The sequence below is a fragment of the Pelodiscus sinensis genome, chromosome 1 (assembly GCF_049634645.1).
Source record: "Pelodiscus sinensis isolate JC-2024 chromosome 1, ASM4963464v1, whole genome shotgun sequence".
Classification (NCBI taxonomy): domain Eukaryota; kingdom Metazoa; phylum Chordata; order Testudines; family Trionychidae; genus Pelodiscus; species Pelodiscus sinensis.
Window position 1 is genome coordinate 101,810,759 of NC_134711.1, and position 12,406 is coordinate 101,823,164.

The following is a 12,406-nucleotide window of genomic DNA, read 5'->3' on the forward strand; positions in this document are numbered from 1 at the left end:
AGAGTCAGGGAAAGAGTCCCTAGGATAAGCCAGCCCTTATGCATAACTCCAAGTTCAATAGCAAATACTCACCTCATAACCATACTGCAGAACACAGGAGGCGAGGAATGCTCCCAAAATGTTCCCCACGGACGCACAGGCACTCCAGAGTCCAAACACAAAACCCCTCCTGAGAGAATAGAGCAAAATGGAAGGGGAAAAGGGGTAAGAGAAGAGACAGAACTGGCTTTAATTGACCTGCAATAATACTAAATTCTCCACTCCCTCCCCACGCAGAAGCAGCTTCGTTTAAAATAAAATATGCTGTAAAATAATCAGCTCATGGTTGTCAAGTCTATCTATCATGTCTCATTCTGTTACACTTAAGTCAAACTAAGGTATAAGTCACAACACCAGCCCAGATCCAGTCCACAGGACACCAGGTGCATTTATCCATGTAAATCTGAGAAATTCTGATTCTACAGCAGGTCACACCCTTATGAACGTGACCTGCTGTTGCCTTGCTTTAGGTGATCTGAAACAACCTTCAGAGATGTCTGAAACCTTTAAAATCTAACGACAACACTTTATGGGGACAGATTTTCCAATAACCTAGCTCTGCGGTTGTCAGGTATGCTCACAGTTACTACAATTGTGTGTTCAAACCAAGTTTTATATACGTCAATAGCTAAATCAACAAAGAGCCAAAAACATACTCTGACTCAAAATGAAAAACAAGTGTTCCTGTAGCACCTTAGAGACTAACAAATACATATATACAATCAGATGAGCAGAATGAGGAAGTGGGTTTTACCCACTGAAGCTCATGATACTATTTATATATGTTTGGTAGTCTCTAAAGTGCTACAGGACCACTACTTGTTTTTAAAGTTGCCGACTAACACAGCTACCCACTCTGATACACCAAAACGAAAACTATTTTATTAGTGTTAAATCTGTTATATAGTGAATAAATTACTGTATTTCATATATGACAAGAGGAGTTAATTATTTATGTCATTTGCTGCTTGTCAATGCTCAGGTTACAATAGGTAAGTACACAGTTATCAGTTGGCAAGCATAACAGGATTTGCCAGAGAATTGTTTTGATGTGGCAATTTCAGCTGAGACCACCATTCTGCATCACAGATAAGGTACCAAACCAAGGAGAAATATAAAGTACCCGGCTTTTCCAAACCAGTTGCCCATGATGGCAACAACACAGGGCCAGCCAGTGGACTGCAACAAGCCATTCACAACCCATAGGCAGGAGTAGAACCATTTGTTGTAGAAATGTAGCCATTCTGTGAGAGTGCCAAAGACAAACTCCTGTGGGAAAAGAGAGGAAAACTGAGGCTGCTACAAATCTTTCAGGCTGAACAGGCATGTCAATGGAACACTGAAAAGGGGAGGAGGGAGAAGGAAGTGGCTGAATGCTATGTTTTACATTTTATTCAAATGACAGCATCTCCAACAACTCAGTGTTCCTAACACTGTGCTCAGGCAACTTATCCAAAATAACTATCCCACACCTTAACAGCAAGCCCGTTATTTCAAAATATAAATGGGCTCGCTACTCTGACATCCCTGTAAACCTCATTCCACAAGAAGTAAAGGATGTTTCGGAATAGTGGGTTATTTCAAAATTATGAAATTAGCTATTTTGAAATTGACTCGAAATAAGCTACATAATGTGTATAGCTCAAATTGCATAGCTTAGTTCGAGCTATACATACAGTGTAGATACATCCTTATAGTCAGAAAGCTTTTCCTAATATCTAACCTAAATCCTATACAGTAAGCCGATTACTTCTTGTCCTGCCATCAGTGAATATGAAGGGAAAAAATACCAATCACTGTCCTCTTTATAATTATTTTTTAACATATCTGAAGATTTAACAGCCCCTCCCAGACCTCATAGTCGTCTCTTCTCTAGATTAAGGTGAGGTCTGGACCTAAATCTTAGGTCCATCTAACAATGCTGCTCATGGATGTGAAAAATTCAGATCTGAGACACTCAGGGTACGTCTAGACTACATGCCTCTGGCGCCAGAGGCATGTAGATTAGGCTACCCGACAGAGTAAAATGAAGCGGCGATTTAAATAATCGCCGCTTCATTTAAATTTACATGGCTGCCGCGTTGAGCCGACAAACAGCTGATCAGCTGTTTGTCGGCTCAGCGCGATAGTCTGGATGCTCCCCTGCCGACATCAAAGGGAGTTGTCGACAACCCAGGTATGCCTCATCCCAGGAGGCATACCTGGTTTGTCGACAACTCCCTTTGATGTCGGCAGGGGAGTGTCCAGACTATCGTGCTGAGCCGACAAACAGCTGATCAGCTGTTTGTCGGCTCAACGCGGCAGCCATGTAAATTTAAATGAAGCGGCGATTATTTAAATCGCCGCTTCATTTTACTCTGTCGGGTAGCCTAATCTACATGCCTCTGTCGCCAGAGGCATGTAGTCTAGACGTACCCTCAGTTAAGATGACATACAGTGTTGAAATCACAAGGTCAGTGTTTCTTAAACTCTGTTCCATGGCACACTGGTATGCCGCAGAGAACAACAGAGTTCAAAATTGGCCACCCTTAATGGGACAGGCGATTCACCCCCCCCCCTTTTTTTTTGCTCATTAACTTTTCCCCGGGCCTCTTTTTTTGGGGGGGGGGGGGGGGGAGGGGAGGGGAAGGGGCTCAACAAAAAGTCCTTGGTGTTTCTCATAAAAAAATATTGTTTGGTGTTCTTCCATCTTCAGAAGTTTAAGAAACACCACATTAGGTCAATGGAAAAATTCTTCTGCCAACCTCGCGGGAGCAGATTAAGTACAGCGATGGAAAAAACTGTAACAAGTGTCTACATTACAACAGTATAGCTGCTGTTGTAGAGCTTGTAGTGTAGACATACCCTAAACATAAAGAAAGGTTGAAACAACTGGGCATAAGTCATGTTTTCTACACCTCTTCTGTTGCTCCCTCTGGACAGTGAGCCACAGTCTGACAATGAACCATTGATAACTATTCTTTGAATATGATTTTTTTTCAACCAGTTGTGCATCCATCTTACGATAATTTAATCAAGTCCATATTTCCCTAATTTGCTTATAAGAAGGTCATGTGGGACCGTGACAGAAATGTTAGCGCTAATCTACATTATCCAGGATAAACAAAGCATGCTTTGTGATGCATAAATCAAGTATACAGTATGCGTTTTACCCATATTTGCAAAATGCAATAATTCACCAATAAGTCTCCCAGTCATTGGGATGAATGAAGGTAATGGGCATATGCATATCCATGCAATGTTAATGAATAAGAACCAAACCAGATAAAATGCAGTCAATGTTTATCCATGGAAGCTTGAAACTGAAGTCTTTCCTTATAGACATTTCCTTGAGATTTTTTTCACCCACCACCAGATGCAAAATCAAGTAACTTAACACTAGTATATTAGTGTTTTCTTTTAAGATGAAAAATGATTTGTTTGGAAGGAAAGTAATTGTAAAATGTCATATGGGTTTGGAAAACAGTGCTGACACACAGAAAAGAGACTGAAGAAGAGAATGTGTAGGCCCAGATTTGAGCCCCTCATACTCTCTTCAAGTCTTAGTAGGTCACACTCACGTTTGAAGAAAGACTCCGCTTTCCTTTCACAAATGCATACTGTCACAAAGGCTTTACAGGGGTTAGGGGTACTTTTGTGTAGACCTCAAACTCTGGCTATTTTATGTAATGATCAATCTGGCTCTATGCCAAATACCAGAAACAACTATTTGTCAGGAAGCTCCAAAAACAAAAACGATCTAAATAAAGGCATTCTGAACATCTTAGCATGATACTCTCCAGATAACACCACTTAGGAAGAACTGGGGTTAAGGCAAATATTATCACTATGCCAACCATTGCACCCACAGACGAAGGTCAGATAAATTCTGCCACTCTAAACAAAAACAAGAGCCAAGTGTTCCAGAGGGGAGGAACGTTTCTAAATCACAGTAATCACTGCTCACCAAAGACAAATTTTTCAACTTACCACTAAAGCAGATGAGCACATGCCAAAAGACAAGACCCATCGTAAATTCAGACGATCCCCAACTATGCCACTGACAAAGAGACCCTAAGAACACAGATGAGTATGTTAAGCATAGCCACATAGTTTACATTTGTTTTCAAAACAATTTGTAAGAAGAGTTAAAGGAATGCTGGGACAAATGGACAAAAACACTTGTAGCAGTCAAAACTGACTCCAAAATCAAGTGTGTAGAAGTTTGGTGGTAGTATTTGTTTTTACAAAATCTAATACAAACAGAAGTGTCTCCATGAACTTGTGCACCTGAAATTTCAATGACAATAACTTTGTTTTGACAGAGGCTCTCCTCCAACACTTGCAATCCAAACATGGCAGCATTGTGGTAATGCACAACATCACCCCTTGTATCTTTTTTCAGGAGTCTGATTTGTCTTGTGTAATCCCAAGTGTCACATCGCTTAAAAACTACTTGCTTACAAAATCAGATCTAAAAATATAGAAGTGTCACAGCACACTATTAATGAAAAATTGCTTGTGGCTCATTTTTACTGTACAATTATAAAAATAAACCAGTTAGAATCTAACTTGTGCTTAAGTTTCAGTGCAGAGCAGTGTGAACGTGTCATTGAAATTTTAGTATAAAATTGTATTGGTACAGACTTCACTAGTGCTCTTTGTGTCATCTGTTGTAAAACTAGGCAAATATCTAGATGAGTTAATGGGTCCCTTAGAAAACATGAATCTCTGGTTGAGAGAAACCGCACTAGATCCAGAAAGTGGCACTGATTAGACCAGTGGTTCCCAACTCTTTTTACACCGGGGACCAGCAAACCCACTCTCAAACTTTTGGCAGACCAGCAACATTTTATTTGCATATTCATTATGCAAACAATGAATATGCAATAGAATGTTATTGGTCCACTAAAAGCCCCAGCCTCCAGAGCCCCCCCTCCCTCCCCCGGGCCAGTCCTAACTCCTAGAGCCCCCCCACCCCTCCACAACCCCCCAGCGCCAGCCACTGACCTAAGAGTCTCCTTCACCCAACCCCCCCAGTGCCAGACTCCCGCCCTCAGAGCCCACCAGTGCCACCCCCCAACCCAAGTACCACAGTGCCAGCCCCCCCCTTAGAGCTTCCCACCACCAGATCCCCCAGTGCCAGCATCCTGTTTCCAAAGCACCCCCCCCCCCCCGTACGAGCCCCCTGTGCCCAATATTAGACATGTCCCTAGAGGACCCCCGTAGCCCACCCACTGTTAGTCCCACCCCCAGTGCCAGCTCCCCACCCTGGATGTCCGTGCCTCCCAGTGCCAGCCCCCCACCTCTTAGTGACCCCCCACCCCTAGAGCTCCCCAGCACTAACCCGATGCCCAGAGCCCCCAGTGCCTTCTCCGCCCCCCTCACCTAGCCCTGAGATCCCTCCCAGTCACCAGCTAAGCACTGCTGCCTGGGTCGCAGCTACTCAAAGGTTGCCATGCCGAGCACCACGCAGCCCTGCCGCCATGCAGCAAACCACTCTTCCACGGCTGGGAGGAGACCCCGCCGCGACCAGTGCTGGTTGGCTGCGAGGCAGGGCAGGACATCTCTCTCCCAATAGCCAGGCGGGAGGGGCAGGCGCTGGGCAGTGTATCCCAGCCCCAACTCCCAGAGTGCCAGGCTATGGACTGGTGGTTGGGAACGGATGTATTAGACTATGAAAAAAAGTGAAATATATAGTCTATTTTTGGTGTTTAACCATGGATAAATCCAAAGCAAACAGAACAATGAAAACTTAATTAACCTTTAATTAATTGTGTTATCAGTAGCACTATGGATTAAGAAATTTGCATAAGTTTAGAAACAGGACATAAAAGGATGCTGTCAGGTTAAGAAAAACCCATCCACTTCAGAGTGATACGAGTGTCCCAAACAGCAAGGGAAATTGTATCAGTAAATATTTTACTTTAATACAGGTTCCCTTTCCCCCAAATTCCTTTCAAGCCTCCTGTGGTACAAACTGCCACGCACTAGGAGACACTCCACCATGTACCATATGCTGATGTCACACCTACTGCTACAGCAGACTTCGGTAAGGAGCCCAAGTATAGGTAGACGGCCAGTGTGTGCCTTTTGCAGAGTGTTACCCTGCAAGGTGCAAAACCACTTGAAAAAGCTTCCCTAAGTTTGGGCAACATATACCTGGGCCCAGTAACATCTCACCTCAAATATTTTAGCCCAGGGATAGGGAACCTTTTTTGGGTCAGGGGTCACTGAACCACAGAAAGTGCAAAAGGCATTTTTCTGATCCCATGACCCTTCTCCCCAAATTCCTCTACTATCTGGCTCCTTGCTGTCAAACTTCTGTGGTGCGTGTAGGGATGTCAGCACCTAGTCAACTATCCGATAAGCATAAGCATCCTATCAGAGGCAGAGGAGAAGGGAGGAGCAGGAGATGGTGCTGCCGGGTGGGCAGGGGGAAGAGCCATCTTAAAAGCTGGTTCCCCACAGCACCATATCTGCAGGGGGGCAGAAGCATAGTGGGGGACCAGGCACAAGCCAGGAATCAGCTGATTCCTGGTTCGCGCCGGGTCCCAGACACCACGCTTCTGCTTTTTAAATGCATCTAAAAAGCGGAACTACAGTGGGGTTCGCTCCTGGGAGCAACTCCACTGCCACTCTGCAGTTGCCCCCTTATTGACTAATTGATTAGTTGGTAAAACACAATTTAACATCCCTAAGTGGATGTGACAAACTGTTAGAGCATAGCCCTGGAGACAATACTGGATTCTAGGTGACCTGAAAGAGGTTGTTGGCGGGACAGGGAAGGTACATTTAAAGCAGATTATATGCTGCCTTTTAGCACCGCTACTTGGGGCATGCAAATCTTAAACCTGTTTGAAGACCCCTTAAAAGATGCAACTTACCTGGTGTGGAGTGATGGAAGCCCAAGAGACTCTGTTCACTTCCCAAATCCCAATTTTTAGCTAGGCCCAGAGAGCAGATCCCATCCCCTTCATGCTCACCATCCTACCTACCCCAACTTTGGCAGCTCTGATTAAATTTTACTCACCACAGCATAGGAAAAGAGAAAGATAGTGTCCAATGTCCCCAGGAAAAGAGTGGCATCTTCTGCATTGGGAAATAAATGGCTGCTGTTCCAGAGCTACAAAGGGAAACAATTGCATTGTGAGTCTTCTAGAGAGGCAGATCTCATCCTACCATACACAAGAAACCCCTGGGCCCAGTAACATCGCACCTCCGAAATATTTTAGCCTAGTGATAGGGAACCTTTTTGGGGTCAAGGAGCACTGAACCACAGAAAGATTAGTGGGGGGCCACACACAAGAGATGTGGCCCCCAACTTAGAAGGAGAAAGACACTCTCCACATTCTCCCCCCACACCAGAGCCTAGGGAGACTCAGCCTAGTAGATTTTGTATGGTCCAGCCCCAAGATGGAGCAGTGGCAGGGCTAGAGCGCCAGCGTGGGCACTCCAATGCTGGGAGGGATCTGAATCTTGGGGGCTAGATCCAGGCAAGCCAGAGGACCCCTCTAATCCTCGGGCCAGAGGTTCCCCATCCCTGTTTTAGCTCACTGATTGAGTAAGGACCAACTGTGACTTTAAATTCTATGAAAAGCACTTTTATCCTGCTAGATACCTCAACTAATTTCTAGCACAGCAGGAGTGAGAAACACTGCAATTAATATTTAAGGTAACAGTGCTCCTGACCTACATGCTGCTTTATATAGAATGCCTGTGATATCAAGATCTTGCAATTTACATTAAATGGGTTACAAAAGAAGACTATGGGGGGGGGGGGGGAGAATCAAGGGGAAGAGATACATTGTTCTTGGGAGAGTGATATTTACAAATAATTTAGATCACTTATTTTGTTCCAATTGTGTGTTAAACTTGTAGTTCAATTTTATTTTCAATACGATATAAACAAAGGAAGGATTCAGTAGCCCCAGAGCTGAAAATAATAACAGAGCACAGGTTGAAAGTAGCAAGCTTTGAGGAGTAGGAGGAGATAAGAGGGGTGAGGGAAATCAACTTTTAAGAAGAAATGTCCTAAGCTCAACTTTTATGAATTCCATTTAGATTAAGGTCTTTCCAGCAGGGATCACCTGTTAATTTGCAAAATGATGTCCTAATCCAGTGGCACCCATCAACACTATCTTATTCTCTCCTCTTAAGATATATTTTACACATGTGCTCCTGTTTGTCCATCCGTGAGTCCATTTGTTCAAGAACTCCTCCTAAATGGTAAGAACTAGGACCACCAAATTTGGGATGCTGCTTCATTTTACCCTAACTTAAAGCAAATTTAGGGTTTGGTTATACCAGGATAATGACATGTGCCTGGAATTCAATTCATTTTATGAGAAACAACGGGAGAGGTCTGGGAGGAGGGGTAGTTACACCATAGAACCGCGATGGGGGGGGGCACGGGGCATCTGTAAGGGAGCCAGAGATGGAGACAAGGACAGCTCTAACTCCACTGAACCAGCAGGGGGAATGGGGGAGAAAGGGACAGCTATCTACTCTATATATTTCAGGGAGTGTCTGTTTACATCCCAGCAGGGGACATGCACCTTTCCCACCAGCTGTGCCCACTATAGCAGCAATGGAAAGGCACTTCTCACTTTGCCCCAAGCTGTGGTGAGAAGAGAGGACTGGGGTTGTCCTCTCTCCCCGGCTTAGCCTACATACTGAAGTCCTCACCCCCACCACCACCCCAGAATAATGATTTAAATTAAGACAAACAAAACTTATTTTAGATAAGAACCCAAGCAACACCAGGTAAATCTTCCAGTTGTAATAATATAGGATAGCTGTGCTTCCACCCATCTCATTGCCTAAATTCAGATCAGGCCCGGCTGTATTTGGAGTGTCTCTACCTAATACTGGTCACATCTAACCTTACTCAGCTTAGGTTATCTGACCAGGCAGCAGCCTATAGATGGGGCTGCTATTTAATTATGTTTTTTTTAAAAAAAGCAGATCGTTAAAAAAAGAGATGCAATAAAGAAGTGAAAGCCACTGAAGAAAACTATTGCTGCCACTAGAGGTCAGTAGTATCCATCGGACCATCTACTAACTAGCCTGCTAATGATGGGCATGTAAGGAGGAGTGATTAAATACGGATTAATAGAGTACACTTTGTACATTTTACAACACTCACAGTCTTGACAAATTGGAGAAACAGTCTGAAATCAACAGGATGAAATTCCATAAGGAGAAATGCAAAATACTACACTTGGGAATAAACAATCAAGTGCATAAACAAAGTGGGAAATGACTGCTTAGGAAGGAGTACAGGCAGTCCCCGAGTTACGCGGATCCAACTTATGTTGGATCCGCAGTTACGAACGGGGCTTTTCTTGCCCCGGGAGGACTGGAGCGGCGGGACGCCCAGATGCGCTGCAGTCCCACCGCCCCCGTCCTCCGGGGCGAGAAAAGCTGCTCCACGTCTCCCTGGTCTGCTCGGAGGGGGGGGGGGTAGGGAGCCCCCCCCAGCAGACCAGGGAGACAAGGAGCAAAGCCTTGGAGCACGCCCGCAGCGGGACAGCCCAGGCGCACCCAGGCTGTCCCGCTGCGGGCGTGCTCTGCGGCTTTGCTCCCGGTCTCCCTGGTTTGCAGACCAGGGAGGAGACGCAGAGCAAAGCCGCGGAGCACGCCCTCAGCGGGACAGCCCGGGCTGTCCCGCTGTGGGCGTACTCCAAGGCTTTGCTCCCTGTCTCCCTGCAGACCAGGGAGACGCAGAGCAAAGCCGTGGAGGACGCGGGCGGTCCTGCCACCCACGTCTCCCTGGTCTGCTGGGGAGGGGGGGAGGTGCAGCTAGTGCCCCCCCTCCACCTCCCAGAAGACCAGGCTTTTCTTGCCTACGCCTGGGGTAGAGCAGCTGGGGCGCTGCCGGGTTGGTCCCGCAGCGCCGCTCCTCGGCGCTACTGTACCAAGCCGGCAGCACCCCAGCTGCTCTGCCCCAGGCATCCTGATTCAGCGCTGCTCGTCAGTTTCAGCAGTGGCTGAATCAGGACGCCTGGGGCAGAGCAGCTGGGGTGCTGCTGGGTTGCTCCAGTAGCACCGAGGAGCGGCGCTACTGGAGCAACCCAGCAGCACCCCAGCTCTGCCCCAGGCGTCCCCAAGTCAGCCGCTGCTGAAACTGACCAGGGGCTGACTACAGGAAGCCCGAGGCAGAGTTGCTCTGCCCTGGGCTTCCTGGAATCAGCCGCTGATCAGTTTCAGCAGCAGCTGACTTGGGGACGCCTGGGTTTCTTAAGTTGAATCCGTATGGAAGTCAGAACTGGCGTCCAGATTCAGCCGCTGTTGAATCTGATCAGTTTCAGCAGCGGCTGATGCCAGTTCCAACTTACATACAGATTCAACTTAAGAACAAACCTACAGTCCCTATCTTGTACGTAACCCGGGGACTGCCTGTATTGCAGAAAAGGATCTGGGGCTATGGTGCATCAAACTAAATGCAAGTCACAGTTATAATACTGTTGCAATAAAGTGTGTGGGGGGGGAAATGTGTCTGGGACGTTGTGACTGAATGAACCCCTACATTCATACACTGTAATAATCTTTGGATTCTAATTTTCTCTCTCGTTCTTTCACCTATGATGACAAAGAAACCAGCCCTCTGGAGGATGAGGACAGATCCTTCCTTGAGAAGTTGATCACCCATGTTGCTTGGAACAAGTGGTAAGGATTTTACCTGGGAGCCAAGTCTAGTTTAAGTCTTAGCTATTAGGAAGCATTTTATCTTTATCCCTTTTGTAATCACTTCTGACTTAAATACTCTGTACTCAAACTCTCTGTAGTTAAACTTCAATTTTTTTTTAAATCAAAACTAGTCCGGTGCTGTGTTCAAACTAAGGTTACCAAACAGTTCAAAGTAGCAAACTATTGGATATTGATCCCTTAGAAGTGCAACAGATCTTTAATTTCTAAACTGTTCAGGAGAGGGTGCATAGTGCACAACACAAACTTTTGGGAAATTTTGGGCCTGCGTGTATGTTGGGGTCACCTTGCAAGTGTTAAAACCAAGGCTGGTAGAAGCCAGAGTGTAACTGGCATGTTGCTGAAAGGCTTCTGGGGTCAGAGTTGCTGGATAAGATCTGTGGCTCCATCCACCCACCTCCCTCCCTATCTCCCTACCTACCTCTGAATGCTGTTTAAGTGGCTCAGGTTGGGAGTTACAACAGCTTCTGAGTGTTTTGCATTTCTGAAAATCCAGTTACTTAATCAAATGTTTAAATGTGGTTATATCAGCCTACTTTTAGGCAGCCTGTTAGGATCATCTTGGTCTTTACACATAACTAGTTTGGATTGTAGCATAATTTTCTATCCTCCTATGTCTTACAGAAGGAACTCAAAAGTACTACCACTAAAAAAAACCTATAACCATGATGTTACTAACACCTCTACTTCTTAGATGAAACTCGCTCCATTACTCATTTCATACAGCTGCATCAGAAGCAGAAACCAGTGGGGTTTCCATCTTTTTCATTCTGCTGACTATCACACAAATTCCTGAGGATCCAGTTCCCATCCCAACACCATAAATCCCCACTTCTCAGAAAGTTTCTCTCTGTGGCCCACTACAAAAGGTTCTGCTGATCATTAGTGGTTCGGTGAATATAGTATGGGAGCTACTCTTAGATCACCTGAAACTCCTATCTTTACAATAGTGATAGAAATGTAGCCGTGTTAGTCTGGTGTAGCTGAAACAAAATGCAGGACTATGTAGCACTTTAAAGACTAACAAGATGGTTTATTAGATGATGAGCTTTCGTGGGCCAGACCCACTTCCTCAGATCAAATAGTGGAAGAAAACTAGTGGAATAGTTTTCTTCCACTATTTGATCTGAGGAAGTGGGTCTGGCCCACGAAAGCTCATCATCTAATAAACCATCTTGTTAGTCTTTAAAGTGCTACATAGTCCTGTATTTTGTTTCAGCTATCTTTACAAGTACTCAAGCAGCAAGGGGTATTTCTGCCCCCCCTCCCCCAATCTCTTTCACACCAGGGTCTGAGCTAATCCATTCACATACTAGGTCCATTCACATGGTAGCATTCACGTGTCTGTATCAAAACTTGCCAGACCAGCTGATAGCCTTACTGTTCTTACCTCATATGGATGGAGCTCAATGGCTGTGTCATTTAGACAGGAAGGCGTCCATTGGCTGGAAATGCTGACCTTGACATTACTAAATGTCTTTCTGGAAGCATGGAGCAGTGAGTAACTGCAAGACAGAGAGTGAACACACACAGGTTTGCCAGATCTTCACTGCATAAGAATGTGAAAAGGACCCCAAATTCCACACACAATCTGCTTCAGGGGCCAACTAAGAGCCTATTCTTTACTTTTGGTGGGAGTGGAAATATTCTAATTTGCAGTTGAATAGTCTGATTGTTG

The 12,406-nt window shown here is 45.4% G+C and overlaps 1 protein-coding gene across 2 annotated transcripts in view; it reads right to left on the reverse strand.

Moving 5' to 3' along the window:
- The window catches only part of SLC37A3 (solute carrier family 37 member 3), a 42,303-nt gene that overhangs the window by 17,892 nt on the left and 12,005 nt on the right, over positions 1-12,406 (reverse strand). For both annotated transcript variants that reach the window (XM_006133393.3, XM_006133392.3), the window contains exons 4-8: positions 12,119-12,233; positions 7,052-7,144; positions 4,009-4,092; positions 1,163-1,308; positions 73-169 (exon numbers count right to left, since the gene is read on the reverse strand). In XM_006133393.3, the coding sequence (XP_006133455.1) occupies positions 73-169; positions 1,163-1,308; positions 4,009-4,092; positions 7,052-7,144; positions 12,119-12,233 (535 nt within the window). The remainder of the gene's footprint in view (positions 1-72; positions 170-1,162; positions 1,309-4,008; positions 4,093-7,051; positions 7,145-12,118; positions 12,234-12,406) is intronic.